General features: G+C 35.9%; 1 protein-coding gene across 3 annotated transcripts in view; it reads left to right on the top strand.

Moving 5' to 3' along the window:
- Positions 1 to 14,982, top strand: part of GXYLT1 (glucoside xylosyltransferase 1) — a 35,601-nt gene extending 20,619 nt beyond the window's left edge. For all 3 annotated transcript variants that reach the window (XM_030015633.1, XM_030015632.1, XM_041123798.1), the window contains 6 exons: positions 678 to 852; positions 1,841 to 1,966; positions 2,826 to 3,077; positions 10,974 to 11,097; positions 11,404 to 11,576; positions 13,090 to 14,982. In XM_030015633.1, coding sequence (XP_029871493.1) covers positions 678 to 852; positions 1,841 to 1,966; positions 2,826 to 3,077; positions 10,974 to 11,097; positions 11,404 to 11,576; positions 13,090 to 13,251 — 1,012 coding nt within the window. In that variant the 3' untranslated portion in view covers positions 13,252 to 14,982. The remainder of the gene's footprint in view (positions 1 to 677; positions 853 to 1,840; positions 1,967 to 2,825; positions 3,078 to 10,973; positions 11,098 to 11,403; positions 11,577 to 13,089) is intronic.
- Positions 14,983 to 21,850: the final 6,868 nt, after the last annotated feature.

Here is a 21,850-nt window from a genome sequence, read left to right as displayed (position 1 = left end):
CCTTCCAACTGAAGTTGTACTCCGGAAGGATGGAAGTTGAGGAGAAAGCTTTTGCGTTTTGCCAGTGCTTGGGAGAAGCCCTGAACCATGGGTTTGACAAAAGGACTTACTGGAGCAGAAAACGGATAAAATGCTTAGATCACTCAAAAATGTTCTTAACTGAACTTCTTAAAAGTAGGGGTTATCTCACTTTTGTTGTTGAGTTTAACTCTGCTATATTTATCATGTTTACCTATCTCTGTACGGAGTCCAGGGAAAGAGGAGAAAATGAACTCGTGCATAGACTTAATGTGCTGTCAGCCTTTCACATTTCAATGTAACTTCATGTGATCGTTCTTTTAACATAGTTATTTTGATGGAATTCATTGCTAGTAGCAGATAGTAAGATTACTAAGAAAATAAATGTTTGTTTGTTTAGTTTCCATATAGCTCTTCCATACCTTGTTTTTCCCTCATAGACTGGGGTGATGGGAGTGAATATAAGAATAGTTCAGGTTAAACATAAGCCTACATACAAGGTGTAATGTTGTAGTTTGTATGTTCTGTTTGAGTCATCTTTTGCTGGTTTAAATATGATAAAGGATATTTTGTTAAATTACATGCTGCAGTAAATAATAGAGCTTTTCTTTAAGCCTGTGCTAGAAATAATGTCAAATGAAAAAATATTTTTGTATCAGATATGATTATATGAAAACACATCCTTCTGAGAAAATGCATCTAGCAGTGGTTGCCTGTGGTGAAAGACTGGAGGAGACACTTACTATGTTGAGATCAGCCATTATTTTCAGCATCAAACCTCTCCAGTTTCATATTTTTGCTGAGGACCAATTGCATGAGAATTTCAAAGACATAGTAAGTACCCAAATAACTTCTTTAATCGATTTGTAGTACAATTTGAGTAACAGATAGCAATTTCTCTGCTTCTTGGGTAGTAGTTGTTGGATATAGTGGCAGAAATGCAGGGGTCTAAAAATAAGGTGATAGACAAGTCTTTCGTAATGTTGGATGGGGATTTTTGATTTTTTTTTTCCTGCAGAAAAATGCCAGTTGCTGATATCAAAGCTTTTCATAGAGATAGACCAGAACTTCCTGATCTGTCATCTTGAATCTGTTAAATACAAACCTGATGTTCTGAACACAAACCAGTTATCTTGTGTGAGCTTATTTAAAGTTGGTTTTACAAGAGAAAAGAGAGGTCTGTCCTTTTTTGTCCCTGTGCTTACAGTATGAGTCAGCCTTACATTGTCTAAACAAAGTGAAACATCAGTCTTGGAAAATGGTAGCTATGGTTATGTCTAATTTTAGTAAATTCCAGTTAATTAATAGAACATTATGACTGGAGTAGCAGTATTAGAAGCTGACTAGTACATAGCTGTGGAGGATTGTACTATTTTTGTGCTTAAAATGTCACACTATGATATTAGTATGTTATACATACTAATATATATATACGCTAATGTTATGTGAACAGTAACTGTGGCAAAAATTGGGTAAAGTTATTTTAACTTGAGAAGACTTCATCGGTATTTCTCCTGTGAAAACTAGTTAAGAGGGGAAAAAGTTTTATTTGATGTATTTACTTTTTGGAAATACTAATTTATTTTACTTGCTCTTACTTCTGTATATGATCTGATATGATGTGTTTTCTTCATAGTGGCCTGCAGGTGCCACTTTGTGTTCAAATATTTTGACTAGTTGACAGATTCTTGTAGTTCAGGAAGCATTTCTGTTATGGAAGAGGTGTTGCAGTTGTGTTCAATTATCAATCTGAATGGGGGATTGATTTCTTTTTTGTAATAGAATTGAACTGAAGTAATTTTTGTGATCTCTTTTCACATAGCTTGATGACTTCCCCTATGAAGGAAAAGTTAATTACACATTATATCCAATAACATTTCCAACTGAGAGTGCAGCAGAATGGAAGAAATTGTTTAAACCCTGTGCTTCACAAAGGCTATTCTTGCCAGTAAGTTATTCTGTAATAGGACAATAAAGAAGTCTGTTTATGAAGCATCAAGCTGTCCTTGTTAGTCTAATTTCTGCTTAGTTTTAAATTAAGTACTACTAGTCCTAAAAGTTACTTTTATGACATCCTTAAAAACTCTCTGAATTTAACCACCTTCTGTGGCACTAATACACTATGAATAAAAGTCCTTTTCTTAGTTGCTGCAGTATGGCACAGTATCCTCAGTGAGAGGTGCAAGTCATGTCATCCTCTCAGAGGTAAGGAGTTATCACACCTCATCTTCCTCACTTAGTTGGAAAGTTTCCTGCATGTGGGGGGTCTGAGAAGTGTTAGAGAAAATGAAACAAGAAATGGGCTATTGTTGCCAGAGTGTTTTGTGCAGCCTTTTCTTTGGTCATCCAAGACACTTCAGAAATCATACTTCAGGCTATGTGAATTTTAGCGGTGGCAGCTATCTCCCAAATACTGTCTCTTCTGGGGCTCCCTTGCACCTCTCCCTTGTTAGATTAGATGCATAGAAAAGCAAGGGAACAGGAGATAAATAGGAGCTCCTGTTATGGTAATGTTTCACCTGTCCTGCATCCTAGTCCTGAGGAGCCCCAGGATATAAAATGTAGACTAGTACCTTTGCATTACTATTCTATATAAAACTTCTGTTTCACTCTACAAAAATTCTCCAAAATGAGAGGAGAGGAAATGATGACAAATTTACTGACTGCAGACTGTCAGTCTAAAGTGAATTTATTTGCATATAACAAAAATGTATTAAACTTTATTGTGTAATGGCAGCAACTTCTGTTTTATGAAGAGAAGCTCAATAAAACTTAAAAGTTTGGTTTTAAATTTCTTTCTCTCACAGTTAATCCTCAAAAATGTGGATTCGCTACTGTATGTTGATACTGACATCCTGTTTTTGAGACCTGTTGATGATATTTGGTCTTTTCTGGGAAAGTTCAACTCCACACAAATTGCTGCAATGGCACCGGAACATGAAGAGCCTCGTATCGGGTGGTATAATCGCTTTGCTAGACATCCCTATTATGGAGTAACTGGAATAAATTCTGGAGTCATGTTAATGAATATGACACGTATCAGAAGAAAGTATTTCAAGGTATGTCTGTTGCCTTTATTGCATTTTCTGTGGTTTTACATCTTTTAATTCTAATCCTGTTTCAGATTCATGTGGGACAGTATTCAAAATATTTTTCTTGTAAATGGAATAATGGTCTCAAAATCTAACTTGTGTTTTTTGAATGTCATTCACTGTAAGACTTGGAATTGCTGAATTTCAAATGTGCTTGATTGTTTTAATTTTTCTTCGTTCTGAGAGATCCTGTGGCTTGATACAGTCTGCTGTGAGTTACTTTGTCAGTATATATTTTGGTATTTTTTCTTCACTGTAGAGATCCCAGAAAAGTTAATGTATACTGTAAACTAACTTTAAAAATGTGTGTGGTAGTACGACCAGGAGGTGGTGCTAAAACATTTAGTAAGTTATTTAAACTCTAGGATTTCCAAATTTTCATCTTTTACATTGTAACCAGGTGATTATCACCTTAAGTATCTTTTGATTTACTTTGAAGTCATAGTTTTTGTAGAGAAGTAAGTTCATCATGAAAGTACTTACTAAAGCAGTGCATGCAGCAGCAGAAATGGTCATTGCTTCACAGATGGGAAGCTTTTTCTTGCATACTTGAAACACAAGTACAAAAGCAGTGCTACATGATTATGCTAGGGGAAAAAGTACTTCTCTGTTTAAGAGAAGTTTGATTAGGGAAAAGCAATCTTGCAGTCAAAAGCTATTGGAAGGTGTACCCATAAGAGGGGCAATATAAACTTGCAGTAGACATTACTACTTCTCCCCCATTTCCAATTTAAGAAAGATTTAACTTTTGTCTTAACATTCTTGCTATGTATTTTTTGTTATGGAAATACAGAGAATTGAAGAAAAATGGAGAATGGATTATCTTTGTTGTACTTAAAGTAGAAAGTTATAGGTTATAGTAGCTATAGTATATAGCTGTAGCTTCCTTAAGAAGAAAACTTCTCTGTATATATCATCAGTGGAATCTTTCATTGTCTACTTTATTTGTTTGTTTTCCTGATTATAGCATCTGGAGAAATGAAAATATTGAAACGTATAACAATAAAAATATGGGACTGAAAACTGCATGTATCTTAACCTCTGACAATGCATTTCTGTGTAGTGGATTATTTTTAGTGTGGTAAACTCTAAGATAAGGTTGGTCTTTCATTCATACTGTGCCAGAATTCTGGTTGGGCTTCTCAGTACAACTTTGGTTATCAATTTCTTGGAAACTTTATGCATTTTTACTAAAATTGGAGTTAAAATTTTCAAAAGTATACAGATTATGTAGGATACTAAAATTGTCTTTCAAATTAACTGCAGTTTTCTAAAGGACAATATAAAGTCCTTTCTCCTTAACACCTAAAATTGGTTGTTTCTTAAAATTTAAATCTATATGTACAGATTTAAGTAGGCAAAATCATTCTTTAATATTTTGAAATTCAAAATGGAATATTGCAGCCTTCCCTTGGTACTAGAGGGCTGAAGTATTTTCCAGGTCCTGAAAATACTTGCAACATAGTCCTGTTGTTGCCGTGTTGCTTATTTATTATGCAATGAAACATGTCAGATTGCTAAACCAAAACCAACCTTGGAGGAAGTGATTTTTTTTATAATTACTCTTTATTATGGAGGGTGAATGTCTGTGATTTATAAGACCTCAGCTGTAAGGCAGGGCACAAATCCATATGCTTTTCTCATGATCCTGCTGGCAAACTTCAGTATACCTAACGTGATGTACAGTTTCTGGCTAAGTGGGCCACTGAACTTAGTTCTGTAGTAAGGAAGATTGTGTGTCACAACTGGTACGGGGAATCAGAACAAAAAAAAGAGTCTTGAATTGTCCTGAAAACATTCATCTTAATGCTCTTTCTCAAATTGTTCAGTACATACTGTACTAAGCAAGCCTGCTTGATGAGTTGCTGGCTTAGCATTCATACAATTAAGGGAAGGGAACTGAGATTGGAATGAGCTACCCAGTGCTGTGCAAATATACTGAATATTCAGAATTATGAAAGGGCACTTAAGAAAGGGAGGCAGAAACAGAGCAAAGCTTCCCAATAGCAAAGCACATCATTCAAAGACCTTTTTGATGGCTTGAGTTAAAAAAAAAGGGGGGGGGGGCAATTAACCCATTCCCTGCTCCACTTCAGTTGTTTTCAATGTTAGAAATACAGCATTTTCTGCCCTTAATTGTTAGTTGTGATTCTTTGGCACCCTTCCCAGGGTTTTATGGTCACTTCAGACTTAGACTTTCCCTTCAGTGTCTGATGCATATATGCTTCTGACCCTTGCTTTCGCATGTCTTCTGAACTTCATACTTGTCCAGGAATGCTTGTGTGCGCACTGTGGCTATTCCTCAAACATTTGAGACTAGTGGTACACATGAATACTATTTCGCTCTTGCTTGATAGTAAGAAGTAGAAAAGAAATAAAAAAGGTGGTGTGTTCTGTATACCTGGGGTTTTGGGCAGTTGTTTGGTCTTTTGTTTTGGGTTTGGGTTTTTTTTTTGTGTGTGCAGCTTTTAACATGTTTGCTGAGAACTTATTTCTTGCATGAATTTAATCTTTTTCCTTCTATTCCTATACCTTTCCCCCCCCCGCCCCGGCTTTCATCGTCCTGTACGTCTTTCCTGGAGTCTTAGTCTGATTATCTTGAGCAAGAAACACCGATACAATGTTTGGATGCGTGGTGTTTTGACATACATGGATTTTCTGCTTCAGCTGAAGCATTTTGAAATGTCCTCTTTGGATACCCTTCTTGATTTAAAACCTTGCCCCAGTATCTTTTAGGGCCTTGTATAACAAATGCTGAGCATCTAGCTGAGCATCCAGGTGTTTTGTCTCTGTCTTTGTATGTTTCTGGCAAGTGTAATGTTTGTTACTTGTTCAAGCTTTGAATTTGTAGAGATAGATACTTTCTCCAATGTGACTGGCTTGCTAAGACTCTGTGTTAGACCTTATTGCCAGTGACCAGCATATTTATCAGTGGAGACTTTTTGGTATTGGAAGGCTCAGAATTGTTTCTGACAGGAGACTGCCCATGCTGCTGAGTTAGTCCTTCCACCTGTTGGACACACTGGAGAAGTGTCCTGTAGTATCAGGCTTGTGGTAGCATGCTCAGCCCAGTCAGAACAGTTTGAGTATGTCTAATCAGAGAGCTACTAGGTTACCTGAAACTTAGTCCTTGATTATTCTCCTCTTGTATCATAGCTAAATAGTGCAGCCTGGGTAATGACTAAGCAGGAAATGAGTTTCTGTTATACCATATTGATTATTGAGATCTTGGCTTAGAGAGCACTCAGCAGGGGAACCATTTAGTTTATGCTTCCCTAGTACCTAGCGTGTGGTCCCACAAGCTTGCGGAGCATCACAGGGCCCTAAGATGCACAAGCATTATTACAAAAACTCTGCTGTTTGTGGAGACTTGCGGAGACTTGCAGAGACTTTGTTTTCATCTTCAGGTTCTTTGAAAGTCTTAAAAGGAGGATTGGTCGATATGAAAAATTTCAAGCCTCACAGCAAAACTTTGAAAAGGGTTTAGTGTAGTTGAGACTATACACGGTAGGCCTGAGAGTGTATGGCTTCCCGTGTGACTGATAGTAAAGGAGCTACTAGTCTCAAGCCTTTAGAAGAGAGGTAAATCAAATTCAGGGGTAGGGACTATCATAATACCCCTTGCCAGCAACACTGCAGATGCTTTTGGACCTTTACAGATACTGTCCCATGTCGTGTCCCATTAACTCTTCCGGTCAAATACAGTAGAACTAGAAAATGCTTCATTGTCTTATAGGAAGGTCCGAATTTGTTTATATTCATTCAGGAGACTCAACAAATTCCTCAAGGAGTGTAAAAGTTCTGGGAATTTTTGTACCTTTAAAAAGCTGCCTGTAGACCTTTTTGTATGACTGTCTAGTGGCTAGAGCACTTGTCTAAACAGTGGAAGTTTTGGATCAGGATATTCCTCCAATACAATGGATTTGAACCTGTGGGTTCTTTGTTGTAGTTTCTTCAGCCTGAAATTACAGGCTGAGCTGTGAGGCCTTCAAGCATCTTTCGTCTGTTGTCACATTGATTTGTAAGAGTCAGGAGGAACCAGAAGATGAATAAATAAAAAGGAGAATGGGAGACTTTAGCCAATAGTTATAGTGCTCACCCAGGTAACGGAAAACCTGTAGTTCCTGTATTACTCCAAGGTTAAGTCTTCTTTTATCCACTTACTTATTCAAGCCTCAGTCTTCTCAAGACTCTCAGGTCCGTTCGTTTCAGACAAGCATCCTACCTACTTAGCTATCTGTGGTGCCTGATGGAAGTTGTCACTCCTGGTCCTAACTATCTTATTTGTCTTCAGTGTTTTGAGATTCTGTGTATATATACAGTATAAATATATGCACTGTATATATACATATATATGCGCACATGTGTATACATATGTACAGATACATACGCATGAACGTGTATGTTATTGAATATAGTGTAGTCATTAAACAGTGCGTAACTGGATGTAAGACTAGAATTGGTAATGAAGCTTCTGATGGTTAGTGCCTGCCTGTTGTTTTTGCTAAGCAGCAATTAGAAAATGGGAATGTAAAACATGCAAGAGTATTTAGGAGATGGAAGAGGTAATAGTAGGTGACTTTTTTTATATTTGTATACATACAGATGTAGATAACTTTAAACTGGAAGAGACGTAGCAAATACCACAGATACGGTGTTTTAACAAAAAGTCCTAGACCAGCGAATAGAGAACAATGACCTTTATCAAATTTATTAAGGAACTTAGTTGTTGTGATGCCAAGGCACAGGCAGTCATGGAAAGGAATGAGGTCTTAGAAAATCAAACAAGCCCCAAACAAAATAACTCCAGATAGTATGTGCAAAGGAGAGGTTTCATGGGTATGCTTTCGACAAAAAAAGATGAAAGTTCAGAGAGTTTCTATGACCTAATCTATTATACACTTTTTTTTTTTTTACCATTCAGTATTGCTGTATAGTTCCAAGAAATATTGTGAGGCTGTGCAAAAGCTAATTGCTTCTAAAAGGAAGGTTCCCATCTCTTAGCAGCTGCTTTCCCCTGCCTGCTTTTCTTATTTACTTTGTCCTAGCTTCTGGTGTTTGTTGGTCCTTTCTATGATTCAATTAAATTTGGTAACAGTAGAAAAAAGAAATCCTTCTGCTGGGTTAGTGAAGTAAATCAGCTCACAAAAACATCTAGGAAGCGTTAGCACTACACTATTAATGCAAGAACAGGATAGTCATGCAACCAGAAGGGAGAGGGCTTGCTCTCATTTGTCATTAAAGAAATTTAAATTGGCCTACTGTTTGTAGGACACAGCTGCAGTTTGTTTAGATATTGCTGTGTGATTTGAGTATTTTTCCTCAACTTTGTATTTTCTTACTAGAATTAAGAGAAAGGTAATACTAGGTTGCTACAGGCTAAATGTGATGGCTCTTGTAAGTCTGACTTCAGCCTTGGCCAGGCAGAAGTCTTCTGGGACAGAAATCAGTAATGACCAAACTAATTAAAACACAGCATCTAAACCAAAAATAGATATAGGAGAATATCTTAATGTCCTTATCTATATGTTGTTCTTACACATTTTCTTCCACTCAAAAAACCCTAGAATTTTGAGGGTTCGTAAACCTCTTTAACCTTCTTTGCAACTTGTTGAAAATTGGAGAGGAGGTTTATATTCTGGAAATCCTTATGTCACCATAGAGTTATTTTTCTCATATTTACTTGAGTAACTTTTGAAAAGCAATTCTATCATCAATTTGGATTGAACTTGTCATTCTACTTCTCACACTGTTTGACCTCACTACAAGTTATAGTAGAATTTTAAAGGAGGAGGTTGTGTAACTATTCGAATAGTTTCTCCTCCTTTGTGATTCTTACGCTGGTTTCATTATACATCAGTGTTAATTAAATAATATATATCTCTTTTCTATATATGCAAAAGTTATTGAAATATTACAATTTCCAATTCTTAAATCTGATAGCGCTATTTGTCAAGTAGTATTGCTTCTAGACATCTGGCAGAGTGATGTATGCTGTTACCTGCTCTGCATCTTCTTGCGATATACTCTGGATTTCACTGCTATTAAAACTATACAAGTTAAATGAAAAGTATATGAACTAGTGACTTCAACAATTTGAAGTAATATATCTATGGGTTGCTCTAAAATGTATTTACTACTCTATATTCTCTTATCATGATTATCTTGGTATCACTGAGCTAATTTAATTCCGTTTTCAATTCTTAGCATTGAGTCTGAATTTAAACCTTAGGTCAATATTCTACGGATGGCAAAGTTCAGGTGAGGGAGTAATCTTTACCCACTGTGATTCAGTCCGGTTTATTTGCTTTTTGGAAGGTTTTAGCTTGGTGTTAAGCCTGTGTTTTCTTTTGTTTAATCACATTGCACTGAGCCTAATGATAATTCTTGTTAGAGAAGAATTCTCTTGTGCATTTCTTATGCCTGCTCTCATCAAATACTTGCAAGCAATCATAGTCATAAATTTTTTAGAACGGGAGGGACTGTAATATTCCGTTTGGCTTCTTGGATAATATAAGCTATAGATCTTTTTTGTATTAATTCTTGTTTGAAATCTGATAGTATTTCTCTTTTTAGTCTTCAATTCTGAAAGCCCTTCATATTTGAGGGCTGAAATGATTTGAGGAAAGACTAAAAACTGAATTGCTAATTTTTGCACTTTCTAGCTTGTCAGTGGAAAGCTCGGAGAAGAAAGTCTTGATACTATAATTCTAAAACTGAGTATTTTGCTCCTGGTAATCTTTTCTGTTTCTTAATATGGTATTTCTGTATACAGATCCCAAACCATACTGGAGTTCTAATTTAATTTTTTTTTTTTTTTTCCAACTTGGTTAAAAAGAATCAAAGGTGCAATCCTGTACTTGTTCAGGAATTTTCTCTCTTTGGGACTTACTGTTATTCCATCCTCACTCTCCTAACTGAAGTAGAGGGTAGAGAGTGAGCAGCCTTGTTCCTTTTCTGTTCTAGTTGAGCTTAAATGTGGTGTAAAGATAAGAAATTAGCTTTAGAATATGTAACCTGTTAATGCTGCAGATGGTAACCCCTTTGGTAATGTGGAGTTCAGCATAGGCCAGCTTACTGCAAGTAGCACCTCCTCAGCCAAAACCTTAGAAGAACTCCTTCTCCTTTTCCTTTGATTTTACAAAATCAAGAATTTGGGAATTAAGTAACAGCTGTTGGTTTAGTGTCTTACTGCCTTTTGCTAGTGAAAAGTTGTACCTTTGCTGTGGAAGTTCAAGTTCAGTAACTAAAAAAATTAGTTAAACTCAATGAAAATTCTTTTGAAAAACCTTTGAAGGATTTCTGTATTTTTGTACACTGCTTTGTAGCCAATATTTTTTAGCTGTATGAGTTTGGAACTATTTAATAGTTAATTTTATATTGAGCTGTTTTGAACTTTTGAAGTTAACGTTAAAACCTGTGTATATTATCACTCTGTGAGAAAGAGAAATTGCATAGTGTGGATATTTAAATAGTGCCCATCTACTTGCACACATCACTTAAATGCACTTTTTGTGTTAGATGCTACTGCTGCATAAGAAAACCCCTTGCTATTTCTTAGAACTCTTGGTTTAAGACGTTTGGGGGAAATCTTGGAAGACAAAAATTTAATGTGGCAGTTAAATAGAAGTAGGAGATGCATATGATTTTCCTTATGAGATAATAATTGATAAATAAAGCATATTGGAAATGTCCATAACTATTTTCCTTAGATATGCTCATTTGTTTAAAACGAAGAAATCATCCATACGTTTGAGATTTGTAACTCTGAAAAGCAAATTACTGCGATTCTGTAGGGCATTTCCTTCTTTATAGGTATAATTGTTCTGAATGTCTGTTGTTTTGCTTTGTTTTGTTTAATAGAATGATATGACACCAGTCCGATTACAGTGGGGAGAAATTCTTATGCCACTGCTGAAGAAGTACAAGTTGAACATAACATGGGGTGATCAGGATCTATTGAACATTATGTTTTTTCACAATCCAGGTAAATCCACATTGATTCTAAGTCTAGTACGACAAAGTTGATCTTTTCCATGATGTTCAAAAATCCAGGAAAATACTCTTTTAGCAGACTTTTCAGTGAAAGTATTCAAGGGACTCTTCACTTCTTTTGTTTTCTGAAAGCGTTTACTTTGAGAGACAGCATTGGAGCTTGCTTGAGTGTAATTAGCTGTTAGGTTTCAAAACAACTGTACAGAAATTTACAAAGTAGCCTTAAGAAAAAAAGAGGTTAGTGTATTTCCTGAAAAGATTTTGATACTTCATCCAGAGTTCTCATTTTTCTGCACAGAAAGTCTTTATGTCTTTCCTTGCCAATGGAATTATCGGCCTGACCACTGCATCTATGGAAGCAATTGTAAGGAAGCTGAAGAAGAAGGTATATTTATTCTTCATGGAAACAGAGGTGTTTACCATGATGATAAACAACCGACTTTTAGGGCTGTCTATGAAGCAATAAAAAATGTAAGTGTTTCCAGCATTGTACTTGGACAAAGTTATTTTTTTGATGTATTTTTATCTACAGTGCTGCATATAGGTTTTGTTGATACTCACCTTGATTGCAACAAAGTAATTTTTTTCTCTTTTAAGTGATGCTAAGTGTTTCACCAATTTTTCATTTACTGCTTGGATAGAATTCTAGTGTATTCCTTTTGTGATGAGCATCTTTTGAAACATAGTGTAGACTATGTCTAGGTTAGGATTCTAAAATATTGCCCCTAGTTGTCAATGTCTGTTTAAAAGGCTTTATTCCCATTCCCTTAATAAATACATCTCATAAACTGTATGAGCATTTGGTGATCACCAGAAGCTTCATTTTTCTGCAGATTTTAAAATGCAGAAAAAAACCCTTCTTCACAAACTTTGCATGCATTTACTGCAACATTTCAACATTTAATTGTAGCTAGATTTGGTTTGTGGAAAATATTTTTTTATACTGTGTTTTGACCTTTTCTAGAGACTTAGTGTATTAATATGTTGCTGTTCCTTTAAATACCAAGCACAGTGAATTCTTTTCATGCTGCAAATAAGTCATCTAATAAACTATTTATCACTACATCAGTATACTCACTGAAGAGCTGTAAAATTTAGCACTGATGCACATTTTAATGTAGCAGGCTATTGTGTGTGTATAACCTTCAAAAATCAATAGTATATTTTAATGGTGCTTTATTACATATTGTCATATGGATATAAAAATGAAGAAAAGTACTTTTGGGGGTCTGAGAATACATTGCAGGGAAAGTGAATGTGTTTCCATAAAAATACGATGTCTTTGTTTCTTTTGAGCATTGTCAAAAACAGAAGAAAAAATTATTTCTTTTTATTTATGAACCCATTTGGTTTATGAATATGTCAGAGAAAGTATGTAAACCACCGCTGATCCAGTGGTAATAAGATCAACAAAATTATGTTACTTTGAAATGCTGTTTGAGCTTATCATTTGTTTATAAAAAATATTGCACTGTTGAATTAATGACTTCTTTATTTCAAGTCCATGTTAAACATAGTATGTTTGACCATCATTCAGTTTAATGAAACTTCAGTAGTACCACTTTTCATACTGTTGTTTCATTATAATTTGATGAGAATTGTATTCCTTAAAAGTTATATGTCTTTCAATAAAGTTACTGTTCAACAAACAAACAGAAATAATTTTAGATCTGTAAATTTTAATTTAATAAGGTAATTTTAAATTTCCTCCTTGCCTGTCTGGATATGTTAATTTGCTTACATTAAAAAAAAAACACAAAACCTTACTTGTTAGGCTTATTGAAAGCATTAGAGAATATTTCTGTAATGTAGAGATGTTTTTCAAATATTGTATTCAGAAGCTCTGAGTTCTTAAAAATGTTTAACAAACCTATAGAAAGCAAATATGATGTTCAAACGCATTGTTATAAAACTGTTTAATAATTCTGAATAATGACACTCCTCCGTATTGACCTTAAATCTTCTTTTTTTAACCTCTTTACAGTATTCATTTGGAGATGATCTGGTTCATTCCCTGTTGCAGCCCCTAGAACTGGAATTAAGGAAAACCATGCATACATACTGTGGAAGAGTATACAAAGTGTTCATAAAGCAGCTAACAAAAAGCGTAAGAGACTTGTATGCCAGAAGATCAAAGGGAAGGTGATTTTTACTCCAAGCTGTTAAATCAAGAGACTGAATTAACATACTGATCAAAAGGTGCAAAAATTCTAATGTGGCTTGAATCGGCTCTTCATGTGCCCAGATAAAAGTTTACTAGCATACATAAAAATGAAGAAAATATTAATGTAATGAAGAACAGGAACTTTTTTCTGCAAAGGTGACTTTTTGCTCTTTTGAAGTTTAATCACTGCTAATGTTTGTCTTGGATCTGGTGATTTGGGTGTTACTGGCTTCTATGGCCAGTAGTTTTAGTCTGCATAATTCGGTTATCCAATGATCAAATGAACAAGGAAGAAATGAAGATGGCTGTATTTTGGAGTGTACCTCATATATTGTCTAAAGTTCTGTTAAACTGTGAATGTAGCAATAACTGAGTCAGCGGCACTAACCTCACTTTAAAGGTGTGAGCCTTTATGTAAACAAAGTTGTTTACAAGTGCAGAAAATACTCTGTTTTCAAAGAGATGTGATATAATCTTTGACAATCTGTATGTGCCTTTATATGTTCATCTCTTACATGTTGAAGTACTGTTTTGACAATCTTGTTTCGTTTATCTTGGATGTTAACTGCACACTATAAATATGATTTTCTGAGAAATTGGTAACTAGTATGTCATACTAGTTTTCTCTGGTAGATACGGAGGCTTTTCAATATACAGCATTTGTTTCAATGTCGTTGAGCCATTATGGCCAAAAGACAGCGCAGAGTTGAGGGTTTTTTTAGCAAAAATTCGGTTTGAAGTTACATCTTACAATACTTTTTAAAAATTACATGGTTTTGCAGCTTTATAGGGCATTTTGGAAGTAGGAAAAAAAAACCAGTGGAAAGCTGTTGCCGTTGTATTTCCTTACTAAGAATTATTATCTGATGATTATTATAGAGTATTTAGTACCTAAAAGTAAAGAGCTGTAATAAGAGTTCTGATGCTTCATCAGACTGTATATTAGATGGATTTCTTAGAGATTATATCTTGTTACTGTATTTTTTTAATAACATGGCTTTAAAATAGTTTTGGGGCAGACCCTCAACTACGTGAATGCATGACTGTCAAGAGGGTGATAGTGATTTACAACAGGTAAGGATTAGGCTTTCTTTCGTTATTTTAGTGAAAAAAAAACAAGCTCTGTTTGTGTAATACAAACTTTTTTTCAGAGAAAAACATGAAGAAAAAGGCTGAGTTCTAGTGTTACAGTAAAATATTATTTAAACTTGCATGGTATGAAATGTATTTGTAAAGTATATTTGAACTTGGATAACCTGTCTAACTGAGATGAAGTCGTCATAAAGTGAGTTTTTGGATTCCAGAAAAGTTCCTGTGTGTTGAACACGGAGGATCCACTCACTGACTTGCACCTTCATCCCAACCCCATTTAGAAGCTTAATTTTTGTGGCTGTTTCCTTGTCAAAGGCAGGCTGGCTCTGACTCCCAGATCCATGTGAGCTGGACGAATGCTTTAGCAGTACAAAACCACACTCCATTGTAAGCAGAGTTTATATTCTTCTCCTAATCTCCCTGCTGGCTCAGGGTGTAAATTTCTGGGATGGAAACTAGGAAGCAGTCTGCCTCGCATGTAGTTACAGTCTCTTTTCCTTGCTATGTAACCTTTTGAAGTCTGAAAATCTAGAAATCTGTGTGAAGGTGAATACTGTTATTGACTGATTTTACAATATGCAATGCATTATTTTTTTACATAAATACTGATTTTTATATCAATTTGTGTTCAGCTTTTTTTTTTTACCTGTACTGTGTATTTAAAAATTCTTTCGGACTGTTTTTTATGTTTGTCTTTGCAGAAACTTTCAATTTTGAATTTATTTTTAGTATGTTGTATGCATGTAAAGATACTGCTTAAAACCCAATGAGCCATTTTAGAGAAAAAGTGGAATGTGAATATTAGCAGCAACCTTTCCACTTAAATTTCAGTTTATGTGGGGGATTCAAACAAAAAGGGTTAATATTGAAGCTTATGATAGGATAAAAATCATTACTTTGTACTTAATTCAATAGATGTTTACTTAGCATATTACAAATAGCAGAATATACTGCCTTATGCCATAGTTTTTGTTTAATTTTTATTAATATAAACTTAAAATGCTTGCCTCAACTAACCATTCCCAAGTAACACTCATGAACGTTTCAGAAAACTTAAAAAACAGCAAGTGCTTAGTAGCTTCCATTAAGTAACTCCAGAGTATTTGTCTGTTTTGAACAAATTTTTAGTTCCGTAATCCCTATGTCTTAAATTTAGAAAGATGACCTACCTTTAAAAACAAATCTGACTTACAAAGAAAACATTTGGAGACAGTAAGAAGACTGGAAAACCAAGCAGTGTGATAGAAACCAGTTATACTCCCAAACATTTCATTACCTGATTTGTAAGGTTATATGCGTATGAGTGTAGAAACTTACATCTAGCCTGTGAATCTTTATTGCTGTCTAGTTTTAGAAACATTGCTTTTTCTGCAGACATAGCAAGTAACCAACAAAATAGGACTTGACAAATTGTAGTACTTTAGAAACCCCATTTTTACTGATTTATTTGTTATAAAATTATTTAATGCTAATAGAAGTGTAGAGTTTCATAGAAAAATGTAAACATCAGGAAGTGTACATTCAGGTTCAATTAAGATAAATTTGTCTTCATCATGCTTGATTTGTGTCTATATCACAGTACCATTATTCTGTCTCTGTTCAAAGAGATCACAGTCTCATGGTAGAGAGATCTATTTGAAGGTGTGTTATCTCATTTGTATGACATTCTGTCTCTCTTTGTAGGTGGTATGAAAGGCCAGCTATCCCTTAATGAGACTGAAGCATCCTTATGTACGGTACTTGTACCTCTGCCTGTTAATAAGGCTGTATAAGCCTTATGAAAATGTCTTTCCAGTTATTTGTAGTTTTGCCAAAATTTAGACTGAAGGTGACCTTTAATGCCAGTTGGATTGGTTTTGGTAAGCTTTTGATTTAAATTTAGAAAGGTTAAGAGAGGTTTAGAATAAAAAAATATTTTCATTTTCCTTATTCTGATTTTAAACAGATTTTAAAGCAATACAGAGTTGCCTTTTGCTGGTTTTGACCTAAGTTTCATCAAGCTATAAACTTCTGGCAAAATGTTGTTTGGAAAACTGAACTGTCAACATTTTTGTTAATTTGTACCAGGTTTCTCTCCGTACTAGATATACTCCAACCACACAGGGTTTCCACACTTCTGTCTGTGCACTTTCCATAACAGGATGACTGAGAAGCCAGTCTTCTTTCTTTTCCTCCTCCCAAATTATACTTCCCCTCTAGACAGCATGGAAAAGGAAATAACTGCAGCGTAGTGGTGGGAGGGAGGAGGGAAGGGTCTGGGTCTGCTTGGAATGTTTAGAAGCAGAAGATGTAAGAGGCAAAGCTGAAGGTGCAGTGAATTATCTGTGTGTGCAGTATTGGGCTCTCTTGAGTGAAAATAGGAATGAAGCACCGCTGCTTATTTACTCACATTTATGGATGTGATGGTATTTGTGGTGGATTAAATGGGGTGAAACTGAGGGGTAAAATCAGTCTTCCACTTTTTTAGCTTATCTGTAGGAAAACACCTGACTTCTGGTTTCTTCTGCCTGATTTATAAAGGTGTCTCCAAATGCATGGACATATCTAGAATTTCCATTTCTTAGAAGTCTTAAGTTCTTTTTAATTCTCTAGTTTCTGTTTCAAATAAAAAGAATTTCGGCTATCAAGGAGGTTTAACAATATTCATTTACTGACTATATATTTTTTTTTTTAACCTGGTTAAGTGGAATACTCCTGTATAATTTAAGTGAATGTGTAGGCTGTTTGTGTTTCCTTTTTTTTTTTTTTTTTTTTTTTTTTTTTTTAATAAATTACCGATTTTGAATAGCTGTTTTTTTTACATTCTCTCCTGTGGTATCTAATGTGATGACCGTAATTATCATAGCTTCTCAGCCCACTTCACTCCTTTGTGAATGGATGGCATTTGGAATAGCTCCAGTAATTTTGTGTATTAAAATAAGTTGCAGAGAACTGTAATATGAGGGTATGGCTTTTTCTTTATTAGCAGAAAGTGGATTCTTTTGTAGCATAGACAGTAGAAGTATGAAGTAATGGGGAGGTGCTTCTCATCACTGTGGATCTTGGAACAGTTCTTGGATGTGTCTTACGTGGCCATTGCTGTCAGTCTGAGCACACCTGTGCACAGAAACACTCAGAAGTGATGTCATAACTTGTATTGCTCAAAAGGAACCTTAAGGATTTTTCTCCCACGTTTCTAATCTCTTTGGATAGCTTCTGTTCTGTTTCTTTTTTGGTACTTCAGTTCTGTCCAGCTGAATGTATCTATATATTTGAGAAGAATAACTTAAATTCCTAAAAAGTTTTGCACAAATAACAGCCAATTTATTTGCTTAGGTTGCCCAAGCGGGCAAAGCATGAACCCAGTCAGTCAAATTTTTAAAAATTAAACACTAGTGTACACACTTTAGGTTCCCTTAGGAAAAAAAAAAACAAACCACTGTTGTTTGATCCAGGTTTAGCTCTACAGAGAAACACTTACAACTTGCTTTCTGTATTTAACTGCCAAATCTTAAATAATGCAGGATAATTTTCTACAGAAATGCAGGTTGCCTCACAGTTGCTTTGTAATCCTAGTAGACTACTAGAAACTATTACTCAGGTTTAAAAATAGAATATATTTGCAGAGGTGATAGTGAATTTTCTGCTTCAGGAAGTGAGGAGAAAATCTCATTCTAAAGTAGTTCTCAAAATCTCTCTCTTGTAACCACTTAGTGAATCTGTGTAAGAACAGCTTGTCCTCCAAGGTTGTCATAAAATTTAAGATTTATGATTCTCCAATGCATTTTTAAGCCTTTGTGGGCCTATTAAAATTTTAAGTTTCTTGAAGGAATATTAAGTAATCAGAAATTCTTGCATTGAAGTTCAGTTGTGTCTCTTCAGTTCTGCTGTTGCTTTATGCACAGCTGCATTCAGTTCTTTAGAGAGTCCTCATTTAAACTTAGAAATGTGCATCCTCCTGTATATTTTCTAGCAAATTTCTACAAGGCTTCTTTCTTCTCCCCTCCTCCTTTTCCCTGCACTGCTTTTAAAAGCTAATCACTAAGCTCTTCGTTCATTTGGATGCTTATAAAAATTACGGGAGATATTATTACAGGTCTCTTTGCAGAGACCTGTAATTAAAGGAGGACCTGTAGTCCTATGGTGGTTGGATATTTTTTTTTTTTTTCCTTCAGATTGCTATTTTATGATGTTCGGGTAGGAGGAATTTTTGAGCATTTAGGAAAGTCATTATGTTTCTTGAGTGATCATCTGGTAGTTTCTTCCCTGAATCAATTAATATTATCCCTGTTGTCACTTATGATAGATGCTTGGCTGCTGTCTGCCTACTTGATCGATATGATTGCATGTTCCTTTAATCAAAGCAGTGACTGTCACTTCTCCTAGATCTGGATTTTAAGCACTCATCCCATATCTGGGTGCCACCTTAGTTGCACAAACCAGGGACCTAGTCCGTTTCCACTTTCAGATGTCCATCTTTGATTTCATTTCCCTGTTTTAGTTTCCAACTGGACCTGTAGGGGTAAAATACTGAGATAACAAGGAATGCCGAATTTTTCACAACAGCTTAGAGAACTGCAGATTTCTGAAAAATAATTAACAACTTTGAAATAATGTTCTATCCTTGAGCCTAATTTCTGATTTGGTAGATGTAAGGGTTAGCATCCTTGGTTCAGTCAAATCATTTGACTTCCTGTGTCAGCCCCTGATGTGGAGAGCCGGCCAAGTATCTCCTAAAAGACCAATTCGTTGTTTCCTTTGAACTCCGAGGAAAGGAACAGCAGCTCTTTAACTGTAAGTCATTGCTGTAGATCTTCTGTATCCCCCTATCTAAACTCTTCAAAACCAGTAATAACTGTCCCCTTGCTGCTATTTAGTGATACTGGTTTTAGTGGTTTTTCTAATGGTCATGCTGAAAGGGGAGGGGAAATGATGCAGTTATTCCTATTGCCTTGTTAGTTCCTGCCCTGCTGTCTTTAGAATTCCACAAGCAGCTTAAAAAAAAAAAGAAAAACCCAACCACCAAACCCCAACTTTCTGCATCTGCGTGAAAGGCAGAGGAGAAGAAACTTGACGGCTTCTGACACATTAACACCTTCATTTAGGGATACGCTTTCACTGGTCATGGGCCTGACTTAGAGGTTATAAGTCAAGACCATTTCCTTGCACTGTTTATTAAAACAGGTCTGCAAGAGCAGGACTCATCAGTTTTGATATAGTTTATTGGTGTTTTAAGAGTGCCAGACTTGTAAGATACAGGCATAGTATGTTCCCAAAGTAAGTCCGTTAGAAGCCTGTAAGAATATAATCAATCTTAAGTCTACAGTCTTTAAGACTTCTGACTGCTTTTCAAGGTACCTGTTGAACTAATACTCTCACTCAGATTCCCCTTTCTTCCCTCTGTGCTATTTTCCACAGATAATTTATTGATTTCTTTGTCAAATTGGGGAGTTTGCTTTAATAAATGTCCCCTTGAAACCAAACAGAATTTTGCTAGGGAAAGAGAGGGACTGTGAAGTTTGCTAGTGATTGTTTCTGTGCTTCAGACTTGTATGAGGTCGTGGAGTGCGAACGTGGAACTTACCTGTGGCTTCCTCACTGCTTGGAGACGTGCTGCTAGATTGTGCTATCTTTCATTTCCTCACTTATTGCTAGCATCGAACACTGATTTCTAAAAATGCTTTTTGTGTATTCCTAAAGGGCCTTTCTATTTTATCTAGTTTGTGTTAAATTATTAAACCAACTGAGATGAACAATTTATTAGAATAGTCTAATGCATTTTCTGCTACTCTGGGAGGTCGCTTTCTCTCCTATTCATCCTTTGGGTCATTTAATATCATATCCTCATTCTCAGAATTATAATCTGGGTACAACAGGTTCATTTTTTTCATTTATGTCTATGTCTTATGAATCTTAATGTTCTGCCAGTCATTTGTGTACACATTTTACTAGAGCAATTCACATTAAATCAGTCTGTAATATTCGTATGAATTGCTTTGAAATACAAAAGTAGATGTAGAAGTTATCCTAAACTGCAAGTCTGTGTGATTGAATTAATAAGTATTTAGGGCATGGGGTTTTTTAGGCTTCCAAGAAAATGAAAGCAATATAGTCAGTTTTAACTCCTGATTTAAGACTAGGAATTTAAATTTAATTAAAGCTGATGTTTTAGCCTTATAATGCAAACCTACTGTGTCTCAGAGCAGCTGGTGCCTAGGAGACATTGCGCTTTGCCTGTTTGATATTGTGAAACTTCAGAAGTATGATGTCATGCAGTTTCTGACTAGTCACTGGTACTCCTATTTTTTAATTTTAAAGTATTCTGCTATGTTTTATTTTATGCTTTTATGCCATGGTTAGTGTTATCCAAGGTGAATTGGGATTGCAGATATAAACCCAAGAAATAAAAACTGCTTTTGCTACCCAGGGTGTGTTATATACTATATTTGTCTTTTGATTTGATGTTTTTACTAGTCTAGTAGGTAAACTTGATGTATTGGGGGTTTACTGCCTGTCATGGGCACTCATCTTTCCTGCTTGCTGTTCCTGGCTTGCCTCCTTTCTCCACAACCCCTCCGGTCTCCTTGCTGTTTGTCTCTTCCAGGAGTTGGTGTCACTCCATCTGTTCTTCTCACGATGCTCTTTCTGGATCTTGGTGGCTGGTACCTCCCCCCGCCCCCCATTAGCCAATATTGCTTCTGCCAGCAGGTGCGTGCTTTCAGAACTGGGCTGTTTGCTGTGATAAGCTAACTATCATTTCAAGCCAAAAGTGTACCTTGGAGTGGGCATGCTGCTTTCTCCACAGTGCTGATGGATGAGCACATGTCTGGGCACGTGAGCATGTTCTTGACCCAAAGCAGGTCCTAAGCAGTGCCCTGTGTTTCTTGGCTGTAGCTCGGGGAATAAACTTAGTTTTCCTTTCAGCTTTGTGTGGACTATTACAAAATTTTTATCTTCTTCATTCTTCTGTAGAGATAAAGGCTTTTTGGTGGAGGCTTGCTTTCAGGAGGAAAGCTTGCCCGATGAAGCCATTACGATGAAACAGAGGCGATCTGAGACATTCTGCTGAGGCAGCCAGGCTCAGCAGGGATTCGGAGAACAGCCTGAGCAAAGGACAAGTGCCAGGGCAGCTGGTGTGCGGTGAGGGGCTTGGTCTCTGCCCTGTTCCTGTAGGTGCTGGACAATCTCTGAGGGAAAAGCAGTCTTCAGTCGACTCTTCTTTCTGCGCATGTACAAAGAGAGAAAATTGACTTATGTCTTCAAAAAGCCCAAACAAAGCTTTAGGGGGACTACAGAATGCAATAGAGAGTGCACAGTATGTAAAATTGTTCTAGCTGAAAAATTAACAGCTGCAAATAGCCCATTGAAACATACAGGGTTTTGAGAAGTACCTTCTTCACTAGTCCATCAAAACAATGAATAAAACTGAGCAAAAATAAGTGATGGTAGGGTATTGCTTAAAAACTAGATCAATATCTTATTTTTGCAGTAATCCTGCTTGTCTACCTTG

The sequence above is a fragment of the Aquila chrysaetos genome, chromosome 5 (genome assembly GCF_900496995.4).
Source record: "Aquila chrysaetos chrysaetos chromosome 5, bAquChr1.4, whole genome shotgun sequence".
Taxonomy (NCBI): Eukaryota; Metazoa; Chordata; class Aves; order Accipitriformes; family Accipitridae; genus Aquila; species Aquila chrysaetos.
This window is presented reverse-complemented; position numbering and strand designations above follow the sequence as displayed.